At 39.9% G+C, this 23237-nt stretch overlaps 2 protein-coding genes and 1 long non-coding RNA gene across 10 annotated transcripts; all 3 read left to right on the plus strand.

The window, feature by feature from the left end:
* Window positions 1-11547, plus strand: LOC103719582 (monooxygenase 2-like). Of its 7 annotated transcripts, none has more exons than XM_088718987.2 (10): window positions 1-132; window positions 467-636; window positions 3653-3768; window positions 3919-4146; window positions 6955-7251; window positions 7367-7513; window positions 8542-8610; window positions 8974-9139; window positions 9280-9508; window positions 10846-11547. In XM_088718987.2, exons 5-10 carry the CDS (start codon window positions 7178-7180, stop codon window positions 11376-11378), a joined length of 1218 nt encoding a protein of 405 aa, XP_088575113.2. In that variant the 5' UTR covers window positions 1-132; window positions 467-636; window positions 3653-3768; window positions 3919-4146; window positions 6955-7177; the 3' UTR covers window positions 11379-11547. The 7 variants fall into 7 exon arrangements, with proteins under 7 accessions (XP_088575113.2, XP_038974090.3, XP_089785893.1 ...); XM_039118162.3 differs by having other exon boundaries at window positions 25-343; XM_089929767.1 differs by lacking the exons at window positions 1-132; window positions 467-636 and adding exons at window positions 682-2347; window positions 3400-3446.
* LOC108511726 (monooxygenase 2-like) lies at window positions 3126-4446 on the plus strand. The gene is made up of 5 exons (XM_039115893.3): window positions 3126-3300; window positions 3400-3474; window positions 3653-3768; window positions 3919-4146; window positions 4312-4446. The coding sequence occupies exons 1-5, from the start codon at window positions 3126-3128 to the stop codon at window positions 4444-4446; spliced, it is 729 nt and encodes a 242-aa protein (XP_038971821.3).
* Window positions 11548-12297: 750 nt separating the features above from the next.
* On the plus strand, window positions 12298-15706 carry LOC148714441 (uncharacterized). Of its 2 annotated transcripts, XR_016399982.1 has the most exons (3): window positions 12300-12668; window positions 12807-13219; window positions 13861-15706. It is a non-coding gene; the product is annotated as an uncharacterized LOC148714441 (long non-coding RNA). The 2 variants fall into 2 exon arrangements; XR_015976652.2 differs by lacking the exon at window positions 13861-15706 and having other exon boundaries at window positions 12298-12668; window positions 12807-13301.
* Window positions 15707-23237: the final 7531 nt, after the last annotated feature.

Raw genomic sequence — 23237 nt, forward strand, 5'->3', positions numbered from 1 at the left:
TTGGCTCCCCCAAAAACTTCCCCAAATGGGCGAGCTCAAGAAGACCGAGGAAAGCGACAAAGAAAAATGGCATTCTTGCGATCGAGGGACCAAACCCTAGTTCAGTCCTCCTCTTCGTGTCCTCGCATCGACGTAAGCTACACCCAATCCCATACTTTCGAATTAATTTCGCTGCCCTTGTTTCTTTTCTCCATCAGTGGATCCATGATTCCTTCGTTTGCGCGTTTTATTCTCGATTTTTATCTGGAAAAATGGAAGAAAAAGAAAAGAAAAAGATGACTAATGATGTGGAGATGAAGGAGGTTCAAGCTCCATTCGTCACCACTTCTTCCACCCTTTCGGCGTAAGATTACGATAAATTTTAAAGAAGAGAACCCTTTTTCCCTTCTAATTCTCTAAAATTCTATCTATTTTTGCGATTTTTTGGTCTTAAAAGAGAAATTTTTGGGTTCTGGTTTGGTTTCAGATATGAAGGTGATTGCTTCCTTGATCGAGACCGGCGCATATGCCAAAAAGGTGCGGCTAACCATAATGCTCCGCCGGAAGATCAGGGAGCCCGTGGTCTATGCCTTCCTTAGCTATGCCCTTGCCCCGGGTTCTGAGGCCCACACGAGGCTCTCCTCCTATATTCACAAGGTATAAAGCGATTCGTCACAGAGGCACTCTTAGTTCCGCTTATGGCATCGCCTTGCTTAATGCTTTTTAAATAAATTTATGAAATTTGAAATTCTGATTGTTGTTCAAGAATCAAGGTGTCGCTGTGTTTGGGCAACGGATTTAATAGGATGACAAATATTTGTTTGCAGTGAAAATTTGCATATCATGCATTGCTGCTCCCGAGACATGTTAATGGATGGTCTTTTTAGACTACAACATTGATATGATTTTTTATTTGCTTATTTGTGCTTGATACGATTTGTAGCCGAATCCAAGTCACGCACACAAAAGAGAGACTTTAGCCACTTTTGTTTCGGAACAGGGAGTGGCATGTGTTGCAAGAAGCTGAGTTTATAAAAAAAAATGGTAAATTCACGTTGATATGACTTACTAGAGTTGAACCGTGGACATTCTTTATATTTTTCCTTTGAGGTCTTTGCGTCAGACATCTCTCCATAATAGTGGTGATGAAAAATGATGTCAAATAAATTGAGGTAGATCCCTAAAGCTAATGGGGTAGGAGTAATTTGCTAAACATAGTATATTTAAAACAACACAACTGCTAGGACATTGACCATTCAAAGAATTTATAGATTTTTAGATTTTTGGTTACTACAAGGGAGGAAGATTGTACCTTTCATTTACAATCATTTTACCTGAACTCTCAAGCACTGCAGCTAAACTGAACACTTCTGTAAAAATCTGATTTATAGTAGCTAGAATTTTTTAATCACTGGAAACAACAGCTTTTTCCATTGGAATTTGTTAAAAACTTTTTGTTGAAAACTCATTAAAGCAATGCCCATTTAAATAGTGATAAGCTTTTATCATCCTTTTCTTGGCTCTCAAATGCTTTTATATGCTGACTGTAATAGGTTTGGTAGGGGAGGGGAGGGTTAGCTTAAAAGTGGATACTATTTATTGAGGTAAGGTGAATAATGCATATTTTTGTGAATACATGTCAGTTTAAATCATAAATTCTAGAGAGTGAGCTCTAGTGCAATGGTAAGGTTGCTCAATTGTGACTTAAAAGTCACGGGTTCGAAACACAAAAACAGCCTTTTATATGTGGAGGTGATGCAGCATATATCTAACCTTCCCAGACCCCGCAATGGCAATAGCGTTGTGCATTGCCCACCCTCCCTATGAATCATAAGTGTTGGCTAATGCTAATGAGGTCTTAGCATTGTTCATCATATTTTTGTTTGATGCCTTCTCTCATATTTTCTTGCATAATTTTGTCTCAATCTGCAAATGTGGACTAACATGATAGATAAAGTTTTCCTACAAAAAAGATATAGGTCAGAAATGGTTAATTTCCATGTGCATTAGCAAGCAAGTCTTGATTAAGATGTTGGGATATGCACATACTGTCAATCTGGATAGAATTAGCTTTCAATCTTGGAGAAAAAATACCTGTTTTCTCATTTTCTTTTTCTTACCTCTACTCCGCCACATAAATTATATTTGATTATAAAGGTGATGGTGATGTGACGGTAGTGCCATATACGGGCCTATCTGATTTTTTAAAGGTGTCCAGCAGTGGTTATGTGGCTCTTATGATGTAACCATGAACAGCTGCACCAATGGATAGCTATACATTTTTTCTTAAATGAGCATGATGCTTTCGTTCAACCTCCTTTACCTAAGGATGAGTTGAACCCACTGGCTGAATTTGACTATGATGGAGGTATGTGTCTTCAACTTGTCTGTTTGGATGTTTTATATGCTCATCTTTCTTGACAATTTATTTGCATTCTAGAGGATGGCTCCATGGAATTGTTGTTTTTGACATCTGGCCTGAGCAAATTCTTGTATTAGTTTCTGTTGTTTTCTTGTTATTTAAGCTACAACCCACGCTTTAGGGATCAGTTCTAGAAAAAGTGTCGTTCTTTTGGTCTATATATTCTTGTGTTTGTACCATCAAATCTCTGTCCTTGGTCCTTCCTTCAAGGTTCGACAGAACCAAATAACTTTTGGAGAAAAGATGAATTGGTTAAGCCAATATTTTCTCGTGGAATCCAGTTGGATTGACTGATTTCTCGGTGGTAATCACTATTGGCTATTGAGTTGACGATTGCTTGCTCCGACCTGGATCGATCATATTCTTCATTGGGTTGACCATGCTGTGGACATTCTTGTCCACGGTCGAACTTGGAAACTCGGCCTAATTCCTTTGGTTAGATAACGACTCCCACTCTTACATTCATATAGCATGAATCTTCAATGGCCTCCCATGAGCTGTGACTGATATTACGTAAGATAACACGTTGTTTGAGGCCCACCATTTGTGCACACGTAGACACAATCCCCCTTCATTTTGTTACCTATGGAGGTTGCTGTGGAGGATGTGGTAATCGTTGGTGCTGGATTAGCAGGCCTTGCAACGACACTGGGACTCCATAGATAAACGCATTCCTAAACATACGACTAAGAAATACAATATCCTTCTGCTTCCTGAGGAGTAAATGGCGATAGATAAGAGATTGTTTGAGGAAAGGAGTGAAGAGCTTGGTCTTGGAGTCCTCAGAGTGTTGAGGACCACAGGCTTCACATTCGCCACATGGACCGATGCGTTAGGGGTAGGTGACTCTCTCCGGCAGCATCATCACATTATTAGCCACTCTCTCAAATCATGTCTGGGTAAATCATGTCTGTTGTGTAGTATAAAATTTATTCCAAATGCAGGCCTGGGTGCAATTTATGCAAGATTCTGAGATTTGTCATTTGTTCACAATCTAGATAGACGACATATGGTACAAGCTGAAAGTGATCAAGGCACCAATAATGTGAGTGTGGGTGGTTTTGATCTTGGATGTTAGCAATTTCACCTTATTTGTTTTTCTTCAAAGCAAAAAAGAAGAAGAAAAAGAACATCAGGGACCAGCATCACCTTATTTGTGTCATATACATATTGAGATTTCTTTCTTGAATGGTGCACTAGGTGAGTCACGTATTCAGAAATGCTCATTTTCAAAGTAAACCTTTGTTGCAGTGGGGAGTGTGAAGTTCACTTGGCACGATCAGGTACTCCTCAAAGATCATCGAATCAAGGAGGATGGCTACTATATGCTTTTGCATTTAGCAGATGGGCAGACGCTCAAAACGCAGGTAATTACATAGATCTAAAAGAAAAAAAAAACAGATAACTGGCATATTTGCAATTAAAATAACCATGTAACTTGCGCATTACCTTTGGCAGTTCTACTGAGGTTATGAAGTATACTAATTAGCTTGTTTTTCTGTATGTTATTGTAATAGGTGTTGATAGGGTGTGATGGAGTAAATTCAGTGGTAGCAAAATGGTTGGGACTGAAGAAACCATCCTTATCTGGGCGTTCTGCTTCTAGAGGTTTTGCTGAGTTTCCAAATGGCCATGGTTTCAAGCCACTGATTTCAGAGTACTTCGGAGGAGGTTCAGATGAGGCTTGGAACAATGCAGCGAGAGAGGCTTTTGCTGGTTTTTCACATGGACTTCCTCCGCTAAAGGTAGGCTTTATTATTTGCTGGATTGTAGTTGTCTAAATGAGATGAGAATTTATGGATAGCATGATGAAGCTTGCAAATGTGCCTAAAGAAGCAATACAAATCATAGAAAAGAGTGAATCGAGTGATATGATATCTTTTCCATTGAGATATAGGTGTGCATTTCAGTTGCTTTGGGGGAATATTAGGAAGGGAAATGCTTGTGTCGCTAGAGACGCACTTCATCCTATGATTCCTGATCTAGGCCAAGGAAGTTGTGCAACACTTGAAGATGGCGTTGTTTTGTTTAGGTGCTTGGTTTAAGATGAAACCGATGAAGAAGAAAAGGTAGAAAATAATACAATCAAGGTGGCTTTACAGAAGTATGCCAAGGATAGGAGATGAGGTCTGAACTTGTTGCTGTTGCTTATATATTGGGCTTTGTACAACAAAGTAATAATGTCGTTATAAGCGTCCTAGGGGATAAGTTTTATATAAAATTTAATGTCAAAAGTAGGTTGCGGTTACAAATCTATACTCATGATTAAAAGAGCCTGCAGTTTGATTTTTGACATTGTCAACTTTGCACTTCTATGAAAAATAAATATAATCTCCCTCCCCTCTCTTGATCCTACCTTTTCTAAATTTTATCCACTAAAACTGTTCACAGATAAAAAAATATTTCTAATAATTCTTCTTCCTAACTTGTGACAACAGATGCCCGTATACTAGTTCTGTTTTAAAGTTATTCCATTGATGTGCCAAGACAAGTCTTAAGTAGTTCGGAAGGCGAGGTGCCAAGGCCTTGGAGAATGGCAGTTCAGAGCTTCACGAACTGAATGACCGGCCTGTAAAAGGATACCTGGATCGCCGACTCTTCTGGCTCTTTTACTTGCATGTTTTTTTCTAAGAGATGAACCATCCTCTTTCAGTATTAGCTTATATGCATGATTCAGCCTGCAAAGTTGCACTCAAACAATTACATGAGACAACCATTGCCAAAAAAGTTATTTCAAGGAGTCCAGTTATCCAAGCTTGCTTTTTAATCATCAATAATTAAGTTAATGATCAATGAGTATCTTAGAATAACGAACATATTAGTATATTTTGAATAAAATAATTTATTAGTTAGAAAGAAATATTGAAAGTCGTGAACAGTAATTTGTTGGATGACACCATTTTTTTTTTTTTTTTGATATAGCGACTCGTAATGATCATCATCTAAAAGAGTATTTAACTAACAAACTTTATCTGACCATTATATTATTATAATAGCTTCTATGTAGTAGAAATAATAGTGATTATTTGCATGATACTTTGTTAAATAAAATTATTTTTTGTTTTCAAATTTGAAATTTTTACCAATTTTTCTCTTAAATTATACTTTGTATTTCTAAAAACTGATAATTTTTCATTTAGTGAATGGTGACATGGGCACTATCATTGTCTTTTGCTTTTATTTATATGCTGTTATGAAAATGTTATAACAATAATTTTACTGTTCTTTTTTTGAGAGAACCGATAGGCACAAAGTATCGAAAGGAACGTATTCAATTAAAGGGAAAATTTTATAATAATTATATCTTGATGGCGGCCTTTATGGTGGTGTCTCTTGGAGGATGGTCCTTCAGGTACAAGTTAAGATAGCAGCCTTCTTGGACCTCTGGTCGAGCAAAGCAGGCTTTTACTCGAATAGGGTTGGCTGACAAGCCATATGTTTTTTTTTTTCTTTTTTTGGACGGTACGGGCATGCCCATAGGCCTTTAACTAAAATAATCAAATTTAACTACGTAAGACGTAGGATGCTACGTCATGCGATTCCGCAACAGTTGAAGTCCAATGCCTTTATTTAAGAGCACATGGCAACTGGTTGGTGATCAAATTAAAATAATCATATCCAACTAAGTAAGACGTAAGATGCTACGTCATGCGCTTCCGCCACAGATGGCAACCGGTTGGTGATCAAATTAACTTAAATTTGATGAATCACTGTGACGATGAAACTTCCATTTTTTTCTCGGTAAGGCCCCACGCCGGTACTTTCCTTGCCTCCTTGTGCACATATATTTTCGTTGAGAGAAAGAGGGGGAAAAAAATCGAAACATCCCTCAAAAAATTATAATATATAAAATTTTATGACATCTAACTATTTATAATAATATACAAAACAATTATCTTTTCATGTGACACAATGGTATAGGTGTTTTATAATCTCTTCCCATCTTGCCCTCATGACATCTGCTCTTACACTCAGAAGCAATCGGTCATGGATTTAATTTTGGATGGCAACACCCTTCTTTTAATCTAGATTAGTTATTTCTCGATTGTTTGAATGGTTCAGTCTTCTTGGAGGTCTAAGCTTCTATCTAAATAGAGTGGGATGGATACATGGTAAGAAGGAATTCGTTCCTCCTGGTTTCAAAAAAAAATAAGAAGAGATGGTGAGAGTTATCCAAAATCAAATATTAATTTAGAAGTTGAAGCAAAGCCTTGTTCTATTAAAATAAATATACTAAAAATATTTTCTAAAGAATCTTTTTTACTGAGTTCTTGTTTATCATATTTTGTTTTTTCCAAGATGCAAGATGATCAGCCTTAAGAAATATTGTCTGATTCTGATAGCTCTTTTTACACTGAAAGAGGAGAAGCATCCAATTCTATACCTCCCTCCTTATTGAATAGAGTTGCCCTATTATTCAAATTTTCTGAATTTTTTTTTTAACAAATCTACCAAAAAAAAAATGCCATAAATCGAATTCTGTAATCAAGTACCTTCGGGTTACTTTACTTGATCCGAGAAGTGACCTAGTCGCATCAAACTTTTTGAGCCAGGTTCTTGGCTGCTGCAGTGGAAAATATTATTGGATTCAACGTTGGGCTCCACGTTACAGGGAGCATGACTAAGAGTACTTCAGCGATGACCTCAGGAGAGTCCCAACTCTCTCTCTCTCTCTCTCTCTCTCTCTCTCTCTCCTCTCCCAGCTATAAGTATTCTTTTCCTCGCCTCGCCTGCCCCCACCTTTAATCTCTGCCTCTAATTCATAGCTTGCATCAAATGGAGGCCATCGAGGATGTCGTGATCATCGGCGCCGGAATAGCGGGGCTCGCAACAGCTTTGGGACTCCATACGTATGTACTAATTAACAATAACACGCTGGTTTTTATGTGGTGACATTATTATCTTCTATGAATTGCTCTTGGGAAGAAGGGGAAAATTTCATTGTGGATTGAGAGATGGATGCAGGAAGGGAGTGAGGAGCTTGGTGTTGGAGTCGTCCGAGTCGCTGAGGGCGGCGGGTTTCGGGCTCTCCATATGGACCAATGGTTGGAGAGCACTGGATGCGCTTGGGGTGGGGGACTCTCTCCGGCAGAGTCATGTCCGCTTACAAGGGTAAGCAGCAGCAGTACCCTTTCTCTCTCTTATTATTGATTTCGTATCTCAGCTATTGGGTGGTGGTCAACTGTTACATGACTTTTTTTTTTGTGTTATTCGGTTCTTAACTGAATCCTTTTAATTGAGAAGACATGCAATTTAACTGAAGCTCAAATACAATTTACACACACACACACACACACACACACACACACACACACACACACACACACACAGAGAGAGAGAGAGAGAGAGAGAGAGAGAGAGAGAGAGAGAGAGAGAGTTGAAACAAAAAGTAAAGAAATCAAAGTCCCAATACATCTCCTATTACCTGGGATACATCCAGCATATTTTCTTGATTCTGTTCGTGCATCCATCCACGCATTTTTGTTTGGAAATTAGGAGCACTTTAGATGTGTAAGGCAACCATTTCCAATTGGACAAGATGGATGATTTAAGAGCACAGATCTTTTACGGTGTTCATGCAGCACTGCAAAGTGGTGTGCAACCATGGATGGCTGCTATCAAAAAAATGGATGACTATCAAATAAGACAGTCCACAAGTATGTGCCATGTCATATATGGCATGCATTGTTTCTGTCCATCTCCGATGGAGGCCATCCAGGGATTCATAGTATTCTATGGTGCATGGGCCACATACTAATTAGAAGATTCTGGTTGAATAACTCAAACCCCAATCACCGAATTAGTCTCTATTGACTTTACCAATTGTACTAGTTGAATATGCATCCTATTTAAAAAAGTAAAGAATTGTAGATAGCTTATATACGTAGGCTCAAGGTGATTGCAAAGTTTTGTAGTTTATAACTAAAACTAGCACGTGTGATTTATCCAAGTTCCTACACGTATAGATGTTGCTAGTTTATTATGGAAAAATATTTATGCAACTTGATCAATTAACAAATGCCTATCATTTTCATGCCTAATATATTCATATATGAAAAACAATATATATATATATATATATATATATATAGACACACACACACATAAATATAAATTAATGAATGTTCTTGTGTGTGCAGAGTGACAGCTACTTCCGCAGCTTCTGGAGCTAGAACATCAAATTCGGCATTTATGGCACGAGGGAAGATGTGAGCTTTTAGATTGTGTCAATGCATGAACCAAATTTTTTACACACATTGTATTATTCTTTAGCCACCAGATGATTGAAGTTAATCTCTTCAATCGGCACACAACCTATATTCCTCGTGTTTTGAATACATACTTGTCAGTTATATGATATAATTGTAATGAGATCATCCAATAATTACTTGTAGATCAAATAAGACTATATCAGTCTCTTGCTAGAAACCACTAGCGAGGTGTCTCATTAATATCTTCTTGTGAGAAAGTAATGTGTTCCATTAATTTAATTATAGTCTTTTCTGGTGGAATCTTTTGGTTGCCTATATAAACTATGTTTTCTAATCTAAAAAAATTGAAAAATGATGCAGTGGGGAGCGTGAAGTTCGCTGTCTAAGGAGGAATATATTGTTGGAAACCTTAGAAAATGAGTTACCACTTGGCACGGTTAGATACTCTTCCAAAGTTGCTGCAATTGAGGAGGATGGCTACTTTAAGCTCCTGCATTTGGCAGATGGCTCCACACTCAAAACTAAGGTGTGTATATTTCTGAAAGGGAAAGAACATGGATGAAATGGTTTTGTAATGTAAAATATGTTTCAATGTGGTATATAAACTTTCTAAAGTCGTTAATAGAATTATTTGAAACTATTTCTATTATTTTTTCCATGTTATAGGTCTTGATAGGTTGTGATGGAGTGAACTCAGTGGTAGCAAGATGGTTGGGCCTAAAGAAACCCGCATTTACGGGGCGTTCAGCTTCGAGAGGTTTTGCTGAGTTTCCAAATGGCCATGGTTTCAAACCTGAGGCCATGCAATACTTTGGAGAAGGCTTTCGTACAGGTTTATTGCCTTGTAATGAGAGAATGGTTTATTGGTTTTTCACTTGGACTCCCTCTGAGCAAGGTAGGCTCTACAACTTTTGTTATGTTTGCATGCATTCTATTGTGTATATTTGTAGTCAAAGTAGATGATGCTGAACTGTGGAATGCTCCGCCTCCACCCAAACATGGACCCTAAATATTGAACATAACAGTGAAAGCTTATTAAATATAGTGCCCCGTTATGATTAGCTAAGGTAATTGGAAAATAGTTCAGCATCTTCCTTAATTGTAAAGCCATAAAATTTGGACCATTGATGTGGTAGTTAATTGCTTGAAAGATGTGTTATGTTTTATTCCAAAAAAAATGGTTTTGAGGCTAGTTATTTTATGCTTTTTCTTCACAAAGCCTATCATGACTTGAAAGGCTAGAAAAAATATACATAAATCAACACTCATTTTTGCTTATTAAAGTTCTGCTTCCATACTGATTTTAAAATAGTAAATGTTCTTTCTATTAAATCTCACCTCTTAAAATTATTAAGGGTAAAATAGATATTTTCAAATATTTATGGTTCAGCTAGTTATAAATTAAAAAAAATAATTGCAAGTTAGTTCCTGATATCTTTTGAATTTATGTATTCATTTGTGCCTATCCTGTATTTGCATTTAATCTATGAAATCTTGTAATTAATTACTTATAAGTCTTCAGATTAAGTCAACTAGATGATAGCAAAATATTATACAATGCTAATTACATATCTTTTGGCTATTTTTATTATGGACCCCTTAACCTATGTCTCTCCACTTTTGATCCTCCAGCAGCTAAGCCTCAAACAAGAAAATGGAAAAATAAGTAAGAAGAGATAGAGGCCTAAGCCTCCCTTGCCCTTAAAATAATGATATATTGGCCATTTTACACCCTGGTCAATATTAACCAGGGTTCGGTCAGCGAAAACTAGAGGAAGAGTCGTTTTTAACAAATGTAAAACTTTGCAAGAATTTTTATATAAATATGGAAAGATAGAGATTAATATATATGAATACAAAAAAAAAATAAAGACCAAATAATGAGAAACCAAAAGTATTCCTTCATTCTTTGTTAACTGTATGGTTCGCTCGGCATTATAAAAAAAAAAAGGAAAAAAAGAAAAAAGAAAAAATGGGTTCCCATGTGTGGGTTTTGGGAGGGAGAATGGGGAGGGATAAAATGAAAAAGAGAATCAGAGAGAGAGAGAGGGTGCATGTGAGATGGAACACACATGAGAGTCCTGAAGAGAGGGATTTCTTAGAGAGATATATAAGGCATGAGAGAGTGTGATGAGAGAGAACAAGAGATCAATTTTACTCATTGTATACCTACAAGCCTCTTTTTTTATCAATATGAAAATGTTAACTCTTTTGTTTGTTTTTATTTAACAGAAAAGGAAGTGGAAGAAAGTGCAGTGAAAATGAAACAATGTATGTTAAGCAAGTTGAAGCATTCCAAGGTGCCTGAGGAATTTATACATGTCATAGAAATAAGCGAACTCAGCGATCCGGTCTCAGCTCCACTGAGATACAGGTGGCCATTTTCTTTGTTTTGGGGGAATATAAGCAAGGGAAATACTTGTGTGGCCGGTGACGCATTCCATCCCATGACCCCTGATATAGGTCAAGGAGGCTGCTCGGCACTTGAAGATAGCATTGTTCTGGCCAGATGCTTGAGTGAAGCCCTTCTAGGGGAGCACAATGGAGGAGCTGAAGGAGAGTACGACAACATTAAGAAGGGCTTGGAGAAGTATGCTAGGGAGAGGAGATGGAGGAGCTTTCAGTTGATTGCCACAGCTTATATCTTGGGTCGTATACAACAAAGTAATGGTGCAATCATGGGTTTCCTAAGGGACAGATGGTTGTCCGGTACAATGTCTAGGTTGCTCGTAGCAAGTGCTGATTTTGATTGCGGGAAGCTCTAAAACTATTACGATTGAGTTCTTTTATGTCAAAATGTAATTGGAAGTGTAGTAGAGTGATTAATTGGTATTTAAATGTTATAAGGGCGTCAGTAGGCTAATCCACGACCCTGAATTTATATTGTTTCGAATTCGATCACATATGCATGCTTAATCGACATTAGTTAATTGATATCTTGAGTTATTTACAAGGGCAATCCTGGCAGGCTGTCTGATATCCGCTTGTGCATGAGCATTTGTGTTTGGCATTGTGCCACGAGAATGAGTGAAGTTAGGGCGACGAAAAACTTTTTCTAACTTGATAAAAATTTGCACTTTTGACTCGTAGTAGTCTTTTGCTTACGTCCTTTAAATAATCAAGAAGAACAATAAAAATAGTGAACTTGATGGATATGGAAATGTCTTTAAAAGTTTACATCTACTTTGCTAGGCAAATGAATTTATTTAGTAGCACATGTAATGACAATTTTGATCCAACAAGAAAGAGGATTTGATGAATAATTATGCTCTTATCGATGAATCAGAAGAAAGTAAAACTACTTGATAGGTGATCAAATCGATGAACAACATGCCATGTATGGTGACTAATTCAAGAAGAATAAGAATTTGATAGATGGTTGTGATCTGATCTCATTATTTTATAAAATTTGTCCTTACTCATCATGCATCCGATTATTTTAAGTGGATAAGGTATTTGATTGATGCTTGTGATTCAAGATCAAGAAAATTTTGATGGCATACACTGATCCTTTATTAGCTAAACTATCAATACTAAGATTTTTTTATTTCCATGAATTCTTTTTGTTAATGTTTGAACTAATGTAGTAGTCTCTTGTCACTCTCATACATTTAAAGCAAAGGGCTCATTATCCCACTATAGCAACAATGGCCTTGTGTAGCCATTTAAGTTATACATACTAATAATAGATGAAGGATATACATCTGTGCATATGTATTTGTTCGTTCTGTTAGTTTTGTTGCTCAGAAAGCCAAGCTGGTCGACAAAATTATACAGCAAATTGATAATTTTTGGTATGATAAATTAGTGGAAATTCCAAGGTAAATGCTTTGTAGTTTAAAAAGTGACCGTCAAAAAACAATCATAATTCTCAGTTTTTGATTCCCACGAATAATATTTATTCTCGAATGGTTTAATTTAACCTATTTACTAAAAAAATATTACAAATATTGGAAATAATCGGCCCGTCTTGGTTAGTCTCAGGAAGAATAAAGGCATTCTTGCGTTCGAGGGATCAATCCCTGGTTCAGTCCTCTTCGTGTCCTCGCATCGACGTGAGCTACTCCCAATCCCATACTTTCGAATTAATTTCGCTTCCCGGTTTCCTTTCTCCATCATCTGATCCACGATTTCTTCGTTCGCGCGTTTTATTCTTCTTTTTTCTTTCACTATTTGCTGATGATTTTTATCAGGAAAAAGGAAGAAAAAGAAAAAGAAAAAGATGACTAATGATGTGGAGATGAAGGAGGTCCTAGCTCCATCCAATTCCGTGTCCTCCGGCACCGCTTCTTCCTGCCTTCAGCGTAAGATTACGATAAATTAACGATGAAAGGAATTTTAAAGAAAAGAACCTTCTCCCTTTCTTCTAATTCTATTTTTTGCGTTCTAAAAAGAGAAATTTTTGGGTTCTGGTTTGGTTTCTGATCTGAAAGGAGATTGGTTCCTGGATCGTGCGGGCGGTGCGGCTCACCATGATGCTCCTCCGGAAGCTCAGGGCCCCCGCTGTCTCTGCCTTCCTTAGCCATGCCCTTGCCCTGGCCTCTGAGGCCCACTCGAGTCTCGCTCCTCCCATCTTCCCAAGGTTTTAAAGCGATTCGTCAAAGAGGTACTCCTAGTTCCCCTTGGAGCCTAATCTTTCCCTGCTTAACGTTTTTTTAAATAAATTTATGAAATTTGAAATTCCGATTCTTTCCGCTCTCTAATTGTTGTTCAAGAATCAAGGCGTCGCTGTTTTTCGGCAACGGGTTGAAGTAGGATGACGAATGTTTGTTTACTGTGAAAATTTGCATATCACTGCATTGCCACCGATGAGACATGCCTATAGATGGTCATTTTAGGCTATAACATTGCTATAATTATTTGTTTGCTTATTTGAGCTGGATATGGTTTGGGTTGGAGTTTTATTTAAAAAAATAATTTTTTTTATTTTCTAAATTTTAATTATTTTAAATAGTTTAAAAATACTTTTTATAAGATGCCTGGTTTAAAGTTGTGATTTTTCGAAGGAGAATATTGGTTTCCGAAAAGATACGGTATTTCCAAAATATTACATATCGGAACTATGGCGCCACTTCGGTCTTCCGGATAGAGTCTATAAATAGACTTCTCAAGATTAATCCTTATCCAATCTCTTTCTCTCTTTTTTTTACTGGCACTTTGTCTTCCGAGAGTTTCTTCCGCAGATAGAGATCTTTCATTTTTCAACTTTCTGCTATTTCTTTCTGTTTTATCTTTTATTTTTTTTAGGGTATCTGAAGGAGTCGGTCAGGTCAAGCCTTTCCAGCGATCGTGCTCGTTAGAGGAAGATCGGGCTAGACCGAATTGTTGTACCTTGAAAACGAAATCGCCATAAATCCGTACATAGAAGGCAAATCATGTTTTTAAGGCAATGCATATCACATACTTCGTGTAGATAAGCTCTTTTCAATCTTTTAAATTTACTTTAGTTAATTATTTTTTTATAAAATATTGATATAACAATTTTTAGACAACAATTTCTCCAACAGTTTGTAGCCCAATAAAAGACACACAAAAAAGAGAGACTTCAGTGACTTCTGTTTCGGAACAGGAAGTGGCATGCGTTGCAAGAAGCTGAGTTTATCAAAAAAAAAAAAAAAAATGGTAAATTCACGTTGATATGACTTACTAGAGTTGAATAGCTGGCATTCTTTTTTTTTTTCCTTTTTTTTTCCTTTGAGGTCTTTGCATCATGCATCTCTCCATAATAGTGGTGATGAAAAATGATGTCAAATAAAACGAGGTAGAGATCAGTAAAGCTAATGGGCTAGAGTAATTTGCTAAACATAGTTTCTTTACAACAGCACAAATTTAAAACAAAACAACTGCTAGGACATTGGCCGTTCATAGAATTTATAGATTTATAGATTTTTGGTTAATACAAGAGAGAAAGATTTCACTTTTCACTTACAATCGTTTTATCTGAATTCTCAGTACTTCAGCTAAATTGAAGACTTTTGAAGAATCTGATTTGTACTGGCTAGAATTTTTTCATCACCGGAAACTACAGCTTTTGCCATCTGAATTTGTTAAAAACTTTTTGTTGAAAGTTCATTAAAGCAATGCCCAATTAAATAGTAATAAGCGTTTATCATCTTTTCTTGGCTCTCAATTGCTTTTATATGCTGAGTATAATAGGTTTGGTAGGGGAGGGAAGGGTTAGCTTAAAAGTGGGTACTATTTTTTGAGGTAAAGTAAATAATATATATTTTGTGAATACCTCGATCGTCGGCTCTTCTGGCTCTTTTACTTGCATGTTTAATTTCTAAGAGATGAACCATTCTCTTTCAGTATTAGCTTATATACATGTTTCAGCCTGCAAAGTTGCACTCAAACAATTGCACGAGACAACCATTGCCAGAAAAAGAAATATCAAGGAGTTCAGCTATCCAAGCTTTCTTTTTAATTATCAATAATTAAGTTAATGATCATAGTGTATCAAGAATAAAGAAAATATCAGTATATTTTGCATACAATAATTTATTAGCTAGAAATAAATATTGAAAGTTATGAACAGTAATTTGTCAGATAACACTACTTTTTTTTTTGATATGGCGACTCGTGATGATCATCGGTTAAAAGAGTATTTAACTAACAAACTTTATTTGACCATTATATTATTATAATAGCTGTTATATAGTAGGAATAATAGTGATTATTTGCATGATACTTTGTTAAATAAAATTATTTTTTTTTTCAAATTTCAAATTTTTACAAATTTTTCTCTTAAATTATACTTTGTATCGGTAAAAACTGATAATTTTTCATTAAGTGAATGGAAACATGGGTAATATTATTGTCTTTTATTTTTCTTTATATGCTGTTATGAAAATGTTATAACAATTATTTTAATGTTCATTTTTTGAGAGAACAGATAGGCACAAAGTATCAAATGGAATTTATTCAATTAAAGGAATAATTTAATATTATTATTATTATGATGACAGCCTTTCATGAAAGTATCTATCAGTTACAAATTAAGGCCCCATTTGAAGGAGCTTGTGGAGGGCCAAAAAGTACTTTTTGGCTCTCTAAAAATACTTTTAGATGAAATAGAAGTGTTTGGTAAAAATTTCGAAAAGTTGTTTTAGCTTTTGCAGAAATCTAAAAACAGCTTTTTGGAAGAAGCTCTATTTTGGAACTTTCCAGAAAAGACTTTTAGGTCTGATCGAAAAGTTTTTTTGACCAAAATATCTATGATAAAATATAACAATTACACAAAATGTTTCTTTATAATCCTAGAAATTTGCTAGAAAATTTGTTACAGAGATAAATGATCATTAGGAGGGTAAAAAATTAATTTACTATTATAATATTTTATACCTTTATTATTGCATTATACTATAAGTATAATATTATATTACATTATATCATAATACATTAATAAATTATGTTAAATAGTTTAATATTATATTATATTATGAAAAATTAATTTATGCTAATAATTATAATATTTTCTATCTTTATTATTGTATTATCCTATAAATATAATATAATATTACATTATATCATAATACATTGATATGTTATGTTAAATAATTTAATATTATATTACTAAATTATAATAATATTATATTAGTAATATTATACTATATCATATATTTATATATTAATATATATTATATTTTATTATGCTCTGTTGTATAATATTATGTAATATTCATTATGGTCATTTTGTCATACTAAAAGTACTTTGTTAGTTTGTTTACTAAACACATGTTAAAATGGTAAATGTAGTTATCAAACAGCAAACAACTTTTTATAAAAGTTCTATTTTTAAAAGTTCTGCTGTCAACAAATCTTCAAACCAGAGTTGGGCAACGGGCCGTGCCGGGCCGGCCCGGCCCAGGCCCCCCGGGCCAAAACTCTAAACGGGCCGTGCCTGGCACGGCCCGTGAGGCACGGAAGGCAAGCCCGGCCCGGCCCCCGGCCCCTCTATTGGTGGGCCGGGCCGGGCACGGCACGGCACGGGCCGTGCCGGGCACGGCCCGTAACGGGCGGTAACGGGCCGTGCCAGGCACGGCCCGCAACGTCTCCAGACGGGCCGTGCCTGGCACGGCCCGCAACGGCTCCAGACGGGCCGTGCCTGGCACGGCCCGCAACGGCTCCAGACGGGCCGTGCCTGGCACGGCCCGTCTGGAGAGGGGGGAAGAAAATAGCCGTTTCCAACGGCTATTTTCGGGAAAAAGACGGTTTTGCCCCTCCCAACAGTCCTATAACGGCTGAATTGAGGGGTATTTTGGGAAAAAAAATTTTTTGGGCTTCTATAAATAGCCCATTCCTCCCTCATTCTCACCACACCAAACCTCTCATTCTCTCCTTCTCTACTGCTATTATTTCTCTCTTCTAAAGTGCTCTTCTAGCAATTTAATTTTTAGTTTGTTCAAGTGCTACACAAGAGGAGGTTCCTGTTGAGAAGAGAAGGTCGCTTCTGTTGAGAGCACAAGAGGAAGCTCGGAATCTCGGCGCTGCCTCTGCCCTCCGACCCTCTACTCAATTCCTCCTTGCGGTTAGTTTTTATTTTTTGAATTAATCATAGATATGTCATCTTTTGAGGAAAGTCAGTTTGGCATTCCTGTTTCTGAGGGGGAAGAAACTAATCCCCAACCCTCTGTTCCTAGTTCCTCTAGAACTGGTGAACCGAGTGAAGGTCAAACCTCTTCTCGTAAGAGGACTAGTACTGTATGGAATGAATTTGATAGAGTTATGGTTGAGGGAGTCTGAAAAGCTAAATGTAAAAAATGTGCCAAACTTTATAGTTGTAGTAGTAGTGGGGGAACAGGGCATTTAAAAAGACATCAAGAGAGTCATAGGATGCATGATTCTCATGCTCAAACTCAAAGTAGCCTTAATATACAAGGGGGATTACTTGTAGGTAATTTTGCATATAATCATGAAAATCAAAGAAAAGCACTTGTAAAATGGATAGTTAAGGATGAATTACCTTTTAGTTTATGTGAATCTTTTAATTTTGAAGAATATGTTCAATTAAACCTACAACCTGCTTACAAAAGAACTAGTAGGCGTACATTTAGAAGAGTAGCTATGACCAATTTTTTAGCAATGAAACAAAATTTAATTGAAACACTTTCTACTTTAAATGTAAAAATTTCATTAACTTCTGATATTTGGTCAGCATCTGTAGGTAGTAATTCTTTTATTGCCATTACTGCTCATTATATTGATAATGATTGGCAATTAAATAAACGTATTCTTGCTTTTCGTGCTTTTGATTTTCCACATTCTGGGCAACAAATTTCAAATATAATTTATCAAACTGCATGTTCATATAATATTAATGATAAAATTATGTCTATTACTTTTGATAATGCATCTAATAATAATTCTGCTGTTGTATTATTAAGAGACTCATTGCATCCCATATTAGATGGAAATTTACTGCATATTAGATGTGCATGTCATATCTTAAATCTTTCTGTTCAAGCTGGCATGGGCATGATTCAAGATGTGATTTCAAAAATTAGAAATGCAGTTTCTTTTATTCATGCTTCTAGATCAAGACTTCAAGAATTTAAGGAATTATGCATAAATCATGGTAAACATTTTAAAAAATTTAAACTTGATGTAATTACTCGTTGGAACTCCACATATAGCATGATACATGATGCATACCCATATAAAAATTTATTAAGTGCATATATTAATGATCGTGGATTAGGATTTACATTGACTGAAACTGATTGGAATAAAGGAAAAATTTTGGAAGATTTTTTGCTTAGTTTTTATAATGCTACCAATGTTCTTTCTGGTATTTATTACCCTACTTCATGTTCATTTTTACAACAAGCATATATAATTAGTCAAAAATTTGCAGAACATAGATATGATGATGTTTTAATGCCTATTATTCACCTAATGGAATCTAAATGGAATGAGTATTGGGACAGGATATGTCCTATGCATAACTTAGCTGCTGTATTTGATCCTAGAGTTAAATTAAATGGCGTGCTAATTTTACTTGATGCATACGCTGAAAATATGAATCAAGATGCTGAATCTGCTAAAGATGAGGTAAGACAACTTCTTTATGATATTTATGCTATATATGATGAAAAAATTCGTGGATCTAGAACACAAATACAAACCTCTATTCCTCCTTCTAGTAGTTCTCGTTCGTCATCTATTTTTTCATTCATTGCACAGAGAAGACACACACATGCTTCAAGTTCCTCTTCATCTTCTTCATCTTTAAGTAGTGAACTAGAATTTTATTTACGAAATGATCTTCAGTCTGCATATGATGAAAATCAAATAGAGAATCTAGATGTATTATCTTGGTGGAAGAGTGTTAGAAATCAATATCCTGTTATGTCTGCAATTGCACGCGATATTTTAGCTGTGCCGATGTCCACGGTAGCATCGGAATCCGCTTTTAGTGCAGGTCGGCGTGTTCTTGACGAAAAGAGAAGTAGGATGACGGGCGAAACGGTGGAGATGCTTCTCTGCTTCAAGGATTGGCTGGATGCTGAGGCAAGACTTCAAGATAAAGGTGGACATAATACAACATCCTCTGATGATGATGATACAAACACTACTGAAGACTGAAGACTGAAGACTGAAGAGTGAATACTGATTCACTGATGATTAGTAAGATTTCTTAATTTTTTATAATTGTACATTTTTATTGTATTCTGGAGGTCAGACCAAGGTCCAAACCTCGGCCCCTTCTTAGTTTCTTATTGTATTCTAGAATCTAGAGGTCAGACCAAGGTCCAAACCTCCCTTCATGTACCATTTTGATTGAAATTAATAAACTGGTAGGGGTCTATGCCAAACCCCCCACCATTAAGGTGGCTTTATATTCATAAATCAAGATTTCTTAGTGTTCATAATTTATTAATGTATTCAAAAAATTTTATCGGGCCGAGCCGGGCCCAGGCCCGGACCGTGCCAGGCCCGCGTGCCAGCCCGGCCCAGGCCCTTATGGGCCGTGCCGTGCTGGCACGCGGGCCGTGCCGTGCTTGGCCCGCGTGCCTAGACCGGGCCGTGCCGGCCCAGGCCCGAAGCGGGCCGTGCCTGGCACGGCCCGCTGGCCAGGATTCGCTAGCCCAGCACGGCCCTATCAAAGGGGCCGTGCCAGGCACGGCCCGTCACTGTAGCTGGCGGGCCGTGCCAGGCACGGCCCGCTTCGTGCCGTGCCGTGCCGGGCCGTGGGCGGCCCACGGCCCGGCCCAGTGCCCATCTCTACTTCAAACGGAGCCTAGCAGCATTATTGGACCTTTGGTGAAGCAAAGCAAACTTTCCCTTGGAATAGGGATGGCTGACCAACCAGCCATATATTTTTTTTGGTTTTGGGATGGTAGGGGCATTGACGGGCCTGTAACTAATATAATCAAATTTAACAATGTAAGACGTAAGATGCTACGTCATGCGATTCCGCTGCCATTGAAGTCCAATGCACAAGACAACTGGGTGGTGATCAGTGTTGCTGGAAATTGGACCCGGGGGCCGCCGCGAAGCCGGGGAAGGAGGGGCTTCCGCCGCAGGGGCGGTGATCGACGGCGCGCCGACTGGTGGCGTCCTCCTGGAGGGGCAGAGCTCCGCCGCTGGAAGGGTGGTCGACGGTGCGCCGGCTGGTGGCGTCCTCCTGGAGGGGCAGAGCTCCGCCGCTGGAAGGGTGGTCGACGGTGCGCCGGCTGGTGGCGTCCTCCTGGAGGGGCAGAGCTCCGCCGCTGGAAGGGTGGTCGACGGTGCACCGGCCGGCCGCGTCCTCCACTGTGGGGCGCGAGTCCTGCAGGAAGAACCGGTGGCCGGGCTCCCCGGCGCCGGCCCTCCGATGCCTAAGTCAGAGGGGGCGAATATGTGGAGAGAGCAGGGAAGAAAATATGTGGAGAAGACAGCAAGAATATTTAGATCAGATCAAGAGGATGAAGGAGATGATGTCATCCATTGTATCTGTGCTGTCCAAGAGGGTTCAGTCCCGAGGGTCCTGAGAGTCCTCAGAGTCCAGACCCCAGAGTCTAGTTACCAGAGTCCAGTCCGAGTCCAGTCCGAGTCCCCCTTCCTCTTCCCCCCAGGTTTCCTTTTATAGGAGGATTTGGTTACCTGGGAGGTGACAGTAGGTTTGTCCCGTTCTGTAATAATTGGGCGCGATTTGGCCCATTAATGGCGTGATGGAGAACGGGACCGGATCAGACCGGAATCAGGGAGTTGTCACGGTCGATCGGACCTGTTGAAGTGGTTGAACCGCTGGCCGTGGTGGGCCTGGGGTCCGTGGATGGTAAGTGCATTTATTACCGAATGAACCGGCGGTCAGGGAGAGCCATACGCTCTGATGGTTCAGTGATCCGGAGATCGTCTTGGGCCGTGTTCATTAAATGACTGAGTGCATCGGAGACTTGAGGGAGCCTCGTGCATTAATGGCAGGTCGTGCTGAATACCTGCGGAGATCTTATGCCTTGATGGCTTGAAGATAGCGGCAGGTTATAGTGGAGTTGTCAGGTCCCTTAGAGGGTCAAGCGAGAGTTGAATCATTTGGTGAAGGCATCGGCTCGGCAAGGGTGCCGAGCCGAGCTGGTCGCCCAATGGGGCACCCTGTGGCGGGGTTGCTTTTGAGTATTCCTGGTCGGCGCCTTCTGGGCGAGCACCTTCTAGCCGAGCGCCCCTACTTGGCGCTGTCTCTGGTCAGCGCTTTCTAGTTGAGCGCTTCTTTGGTCGGCGCCCGCTGGTCGGCTCTTTCTAGCCGAGCATCCCTACTTGGTTATTTCGGTTGGGCGCCTCTTGGCGCTTTCTCTGGTCGGCGCCCTTTGGCCGAGCGCCTTTCCGGTCGGCGCTCTCTAGCCGAGCGCCTCCGTGGCGATATGACTTGGGGTTTTTCCCCCAACACTACCCCCCGACTTCCGAGTTCCAGTTGGCTACCAGCTGGAGCGCGGGAGTAGCTTTAGTTGGGGCATTACGGATTCCGAAAATTTTAATTTGTTGCGCGTTTTGAATTATCGAGCGCTTCGAGATGCCTTTAATAGGCGGCGTCTCTCCTTACCCGAGGAGTCTCATTATTGGGACACTTCTTGCGAAGCGTCCTCGCGTCGTGGGCTCATGATGGGGCCGCACGATCCGATGGGGCGTTTCGGCGTCCGAAGCGCTAGCCCTAATTAGATGCGTCGCTTTGTCTTTTGGACCGACACGCGTCGCCATCTAAACAGGATGCAGCATTTTTCTCGCTGATCCGGGCCGTTGGGGAGGTCTATTTAAACTCTCCCCTGGCCCTCTATCCTCTTTCTATTGCCTTCTGCTTCCAGCTTTTTATTCTTCCAGTCTTCCTCAGACCGAAGTCCCTTTTCTCCGGCATCTTCCCCAGGTTCCCCTCCTCTTTTGATTTCTTTTTCTCTTGCAATGGGTTCTGTCCCTAGCGAAGTTGAGTCCACCATGAGTGTCCTGGAGGTCGAGATGACCGAAGAGTGGTTCTTTCCTCTTCACGGGTTCCGTTTGGAGCCCGCCAGGCGGAGGGATCGGATAACCGATCCTCCGGTAGGCCGGATCGGAGTGCATCTGGAGTTGCTCTGGGCCGGCCTCCGATTTCCTCTTCACGGCTTTGTGAATGAGTTGCTAACGACGTGCCAGTTGGTCCCGGCGCAGCTCACTCCGAACGCCTGGAGGACGGTGGTCGGTTTTCTGTCCCTGTGTTTACTGCAGGGGATTCCGACCTCTGTTAGCGTCTTCCGGCGACTTTTTATCTTTAAGTCGAATCCGGGAGACGGAGAGTGGCTGTACATCGCCCTTCGGGTGGGTCGGCCACTTTTTCATGGTGCCCCCTCATCCATTCATAGTTGGAAGGAGAAATTCTTCTTCCTTGGTTCTGCACAGTCCTGGGCGTTTGACCCCAGGTGGGGACCGGCTCAGCTCAAGGCCATCAACAAACCCCCTAGACTTTCTCAGCGTGAGCAGGGGATCTTCGACGCCATCCGCAGCCTCGGGGACGGCATCTTACTGAACGGCCTCATATGTGAGGATGCTTTGGTAAACGTGGGCTTGAGCTCGGCGCGTCCCCATGGTAAGGGTAATTTCAAGGTGTATTTATTTCCTTACTGTTCTAATGTTCTAATCCTTTTTGCCTTTGCAGATATCGCAAAGATGGTGACGAAAAGTGAAGTCCTCTACGCCCGCTTCCAAAAGAGGGCAGCCGAGCTCTCGGGCGAGCCGACCGAGCCGAGAAAAAGGCAAAAAGTCTCGGCGACCTCCAAGGCCCCAACGACAGCAGTGACCGAGGAGGGTCCTTCCCGGCCCGCTCACTCCGAGGCGGGTCCTTCTCGCCCCGCTCGCTCCGAGGCGGGTCCTTCTCAGCCCGCGCGCCCCGAAGCTGGTCGGAGGGAGGGCGCGGATTCCGGGGGCTCGGGCTCCAGAGGAGCCTCGATGACGCTCCCATGTCCGGCGCCCTTGGCGCAGATTCCTGGTCGGCAGGACGCTCCAGTTGCCGACCAGGGGAGGAGTTCAGCGGGTCCCGTGCTCGCACGCCCCGCTATAGTTGTGCGGCGGTCAGATCGGCCGCTCGTCCGACCCCAGCCCCCTAGCTCCGAACCGGGGAGCAGTCAGGGAGCCTCGGGGTCGGCTCTACCTAGGCCAGTCGATGCTGGCCTTCCGGGCCCATC

Source organism: Phoenix dactylifera, chromosome 3, assembly GCF_051530095.1.
Source record: "Phoenix dactylifera cultivar Ajwa chromosome 3, Ajwa_hap1_PhDact_Kaust_v1.1, whole genome shotgun sequence".
NCBI classification, from domain to species: domain Eukaryota; kingdom Viridiplantae; phylum Streptophyta; class Magnoliopsida; order Arecales; family Arecaceae; genus Phoenix; species Phoenix dactylifera.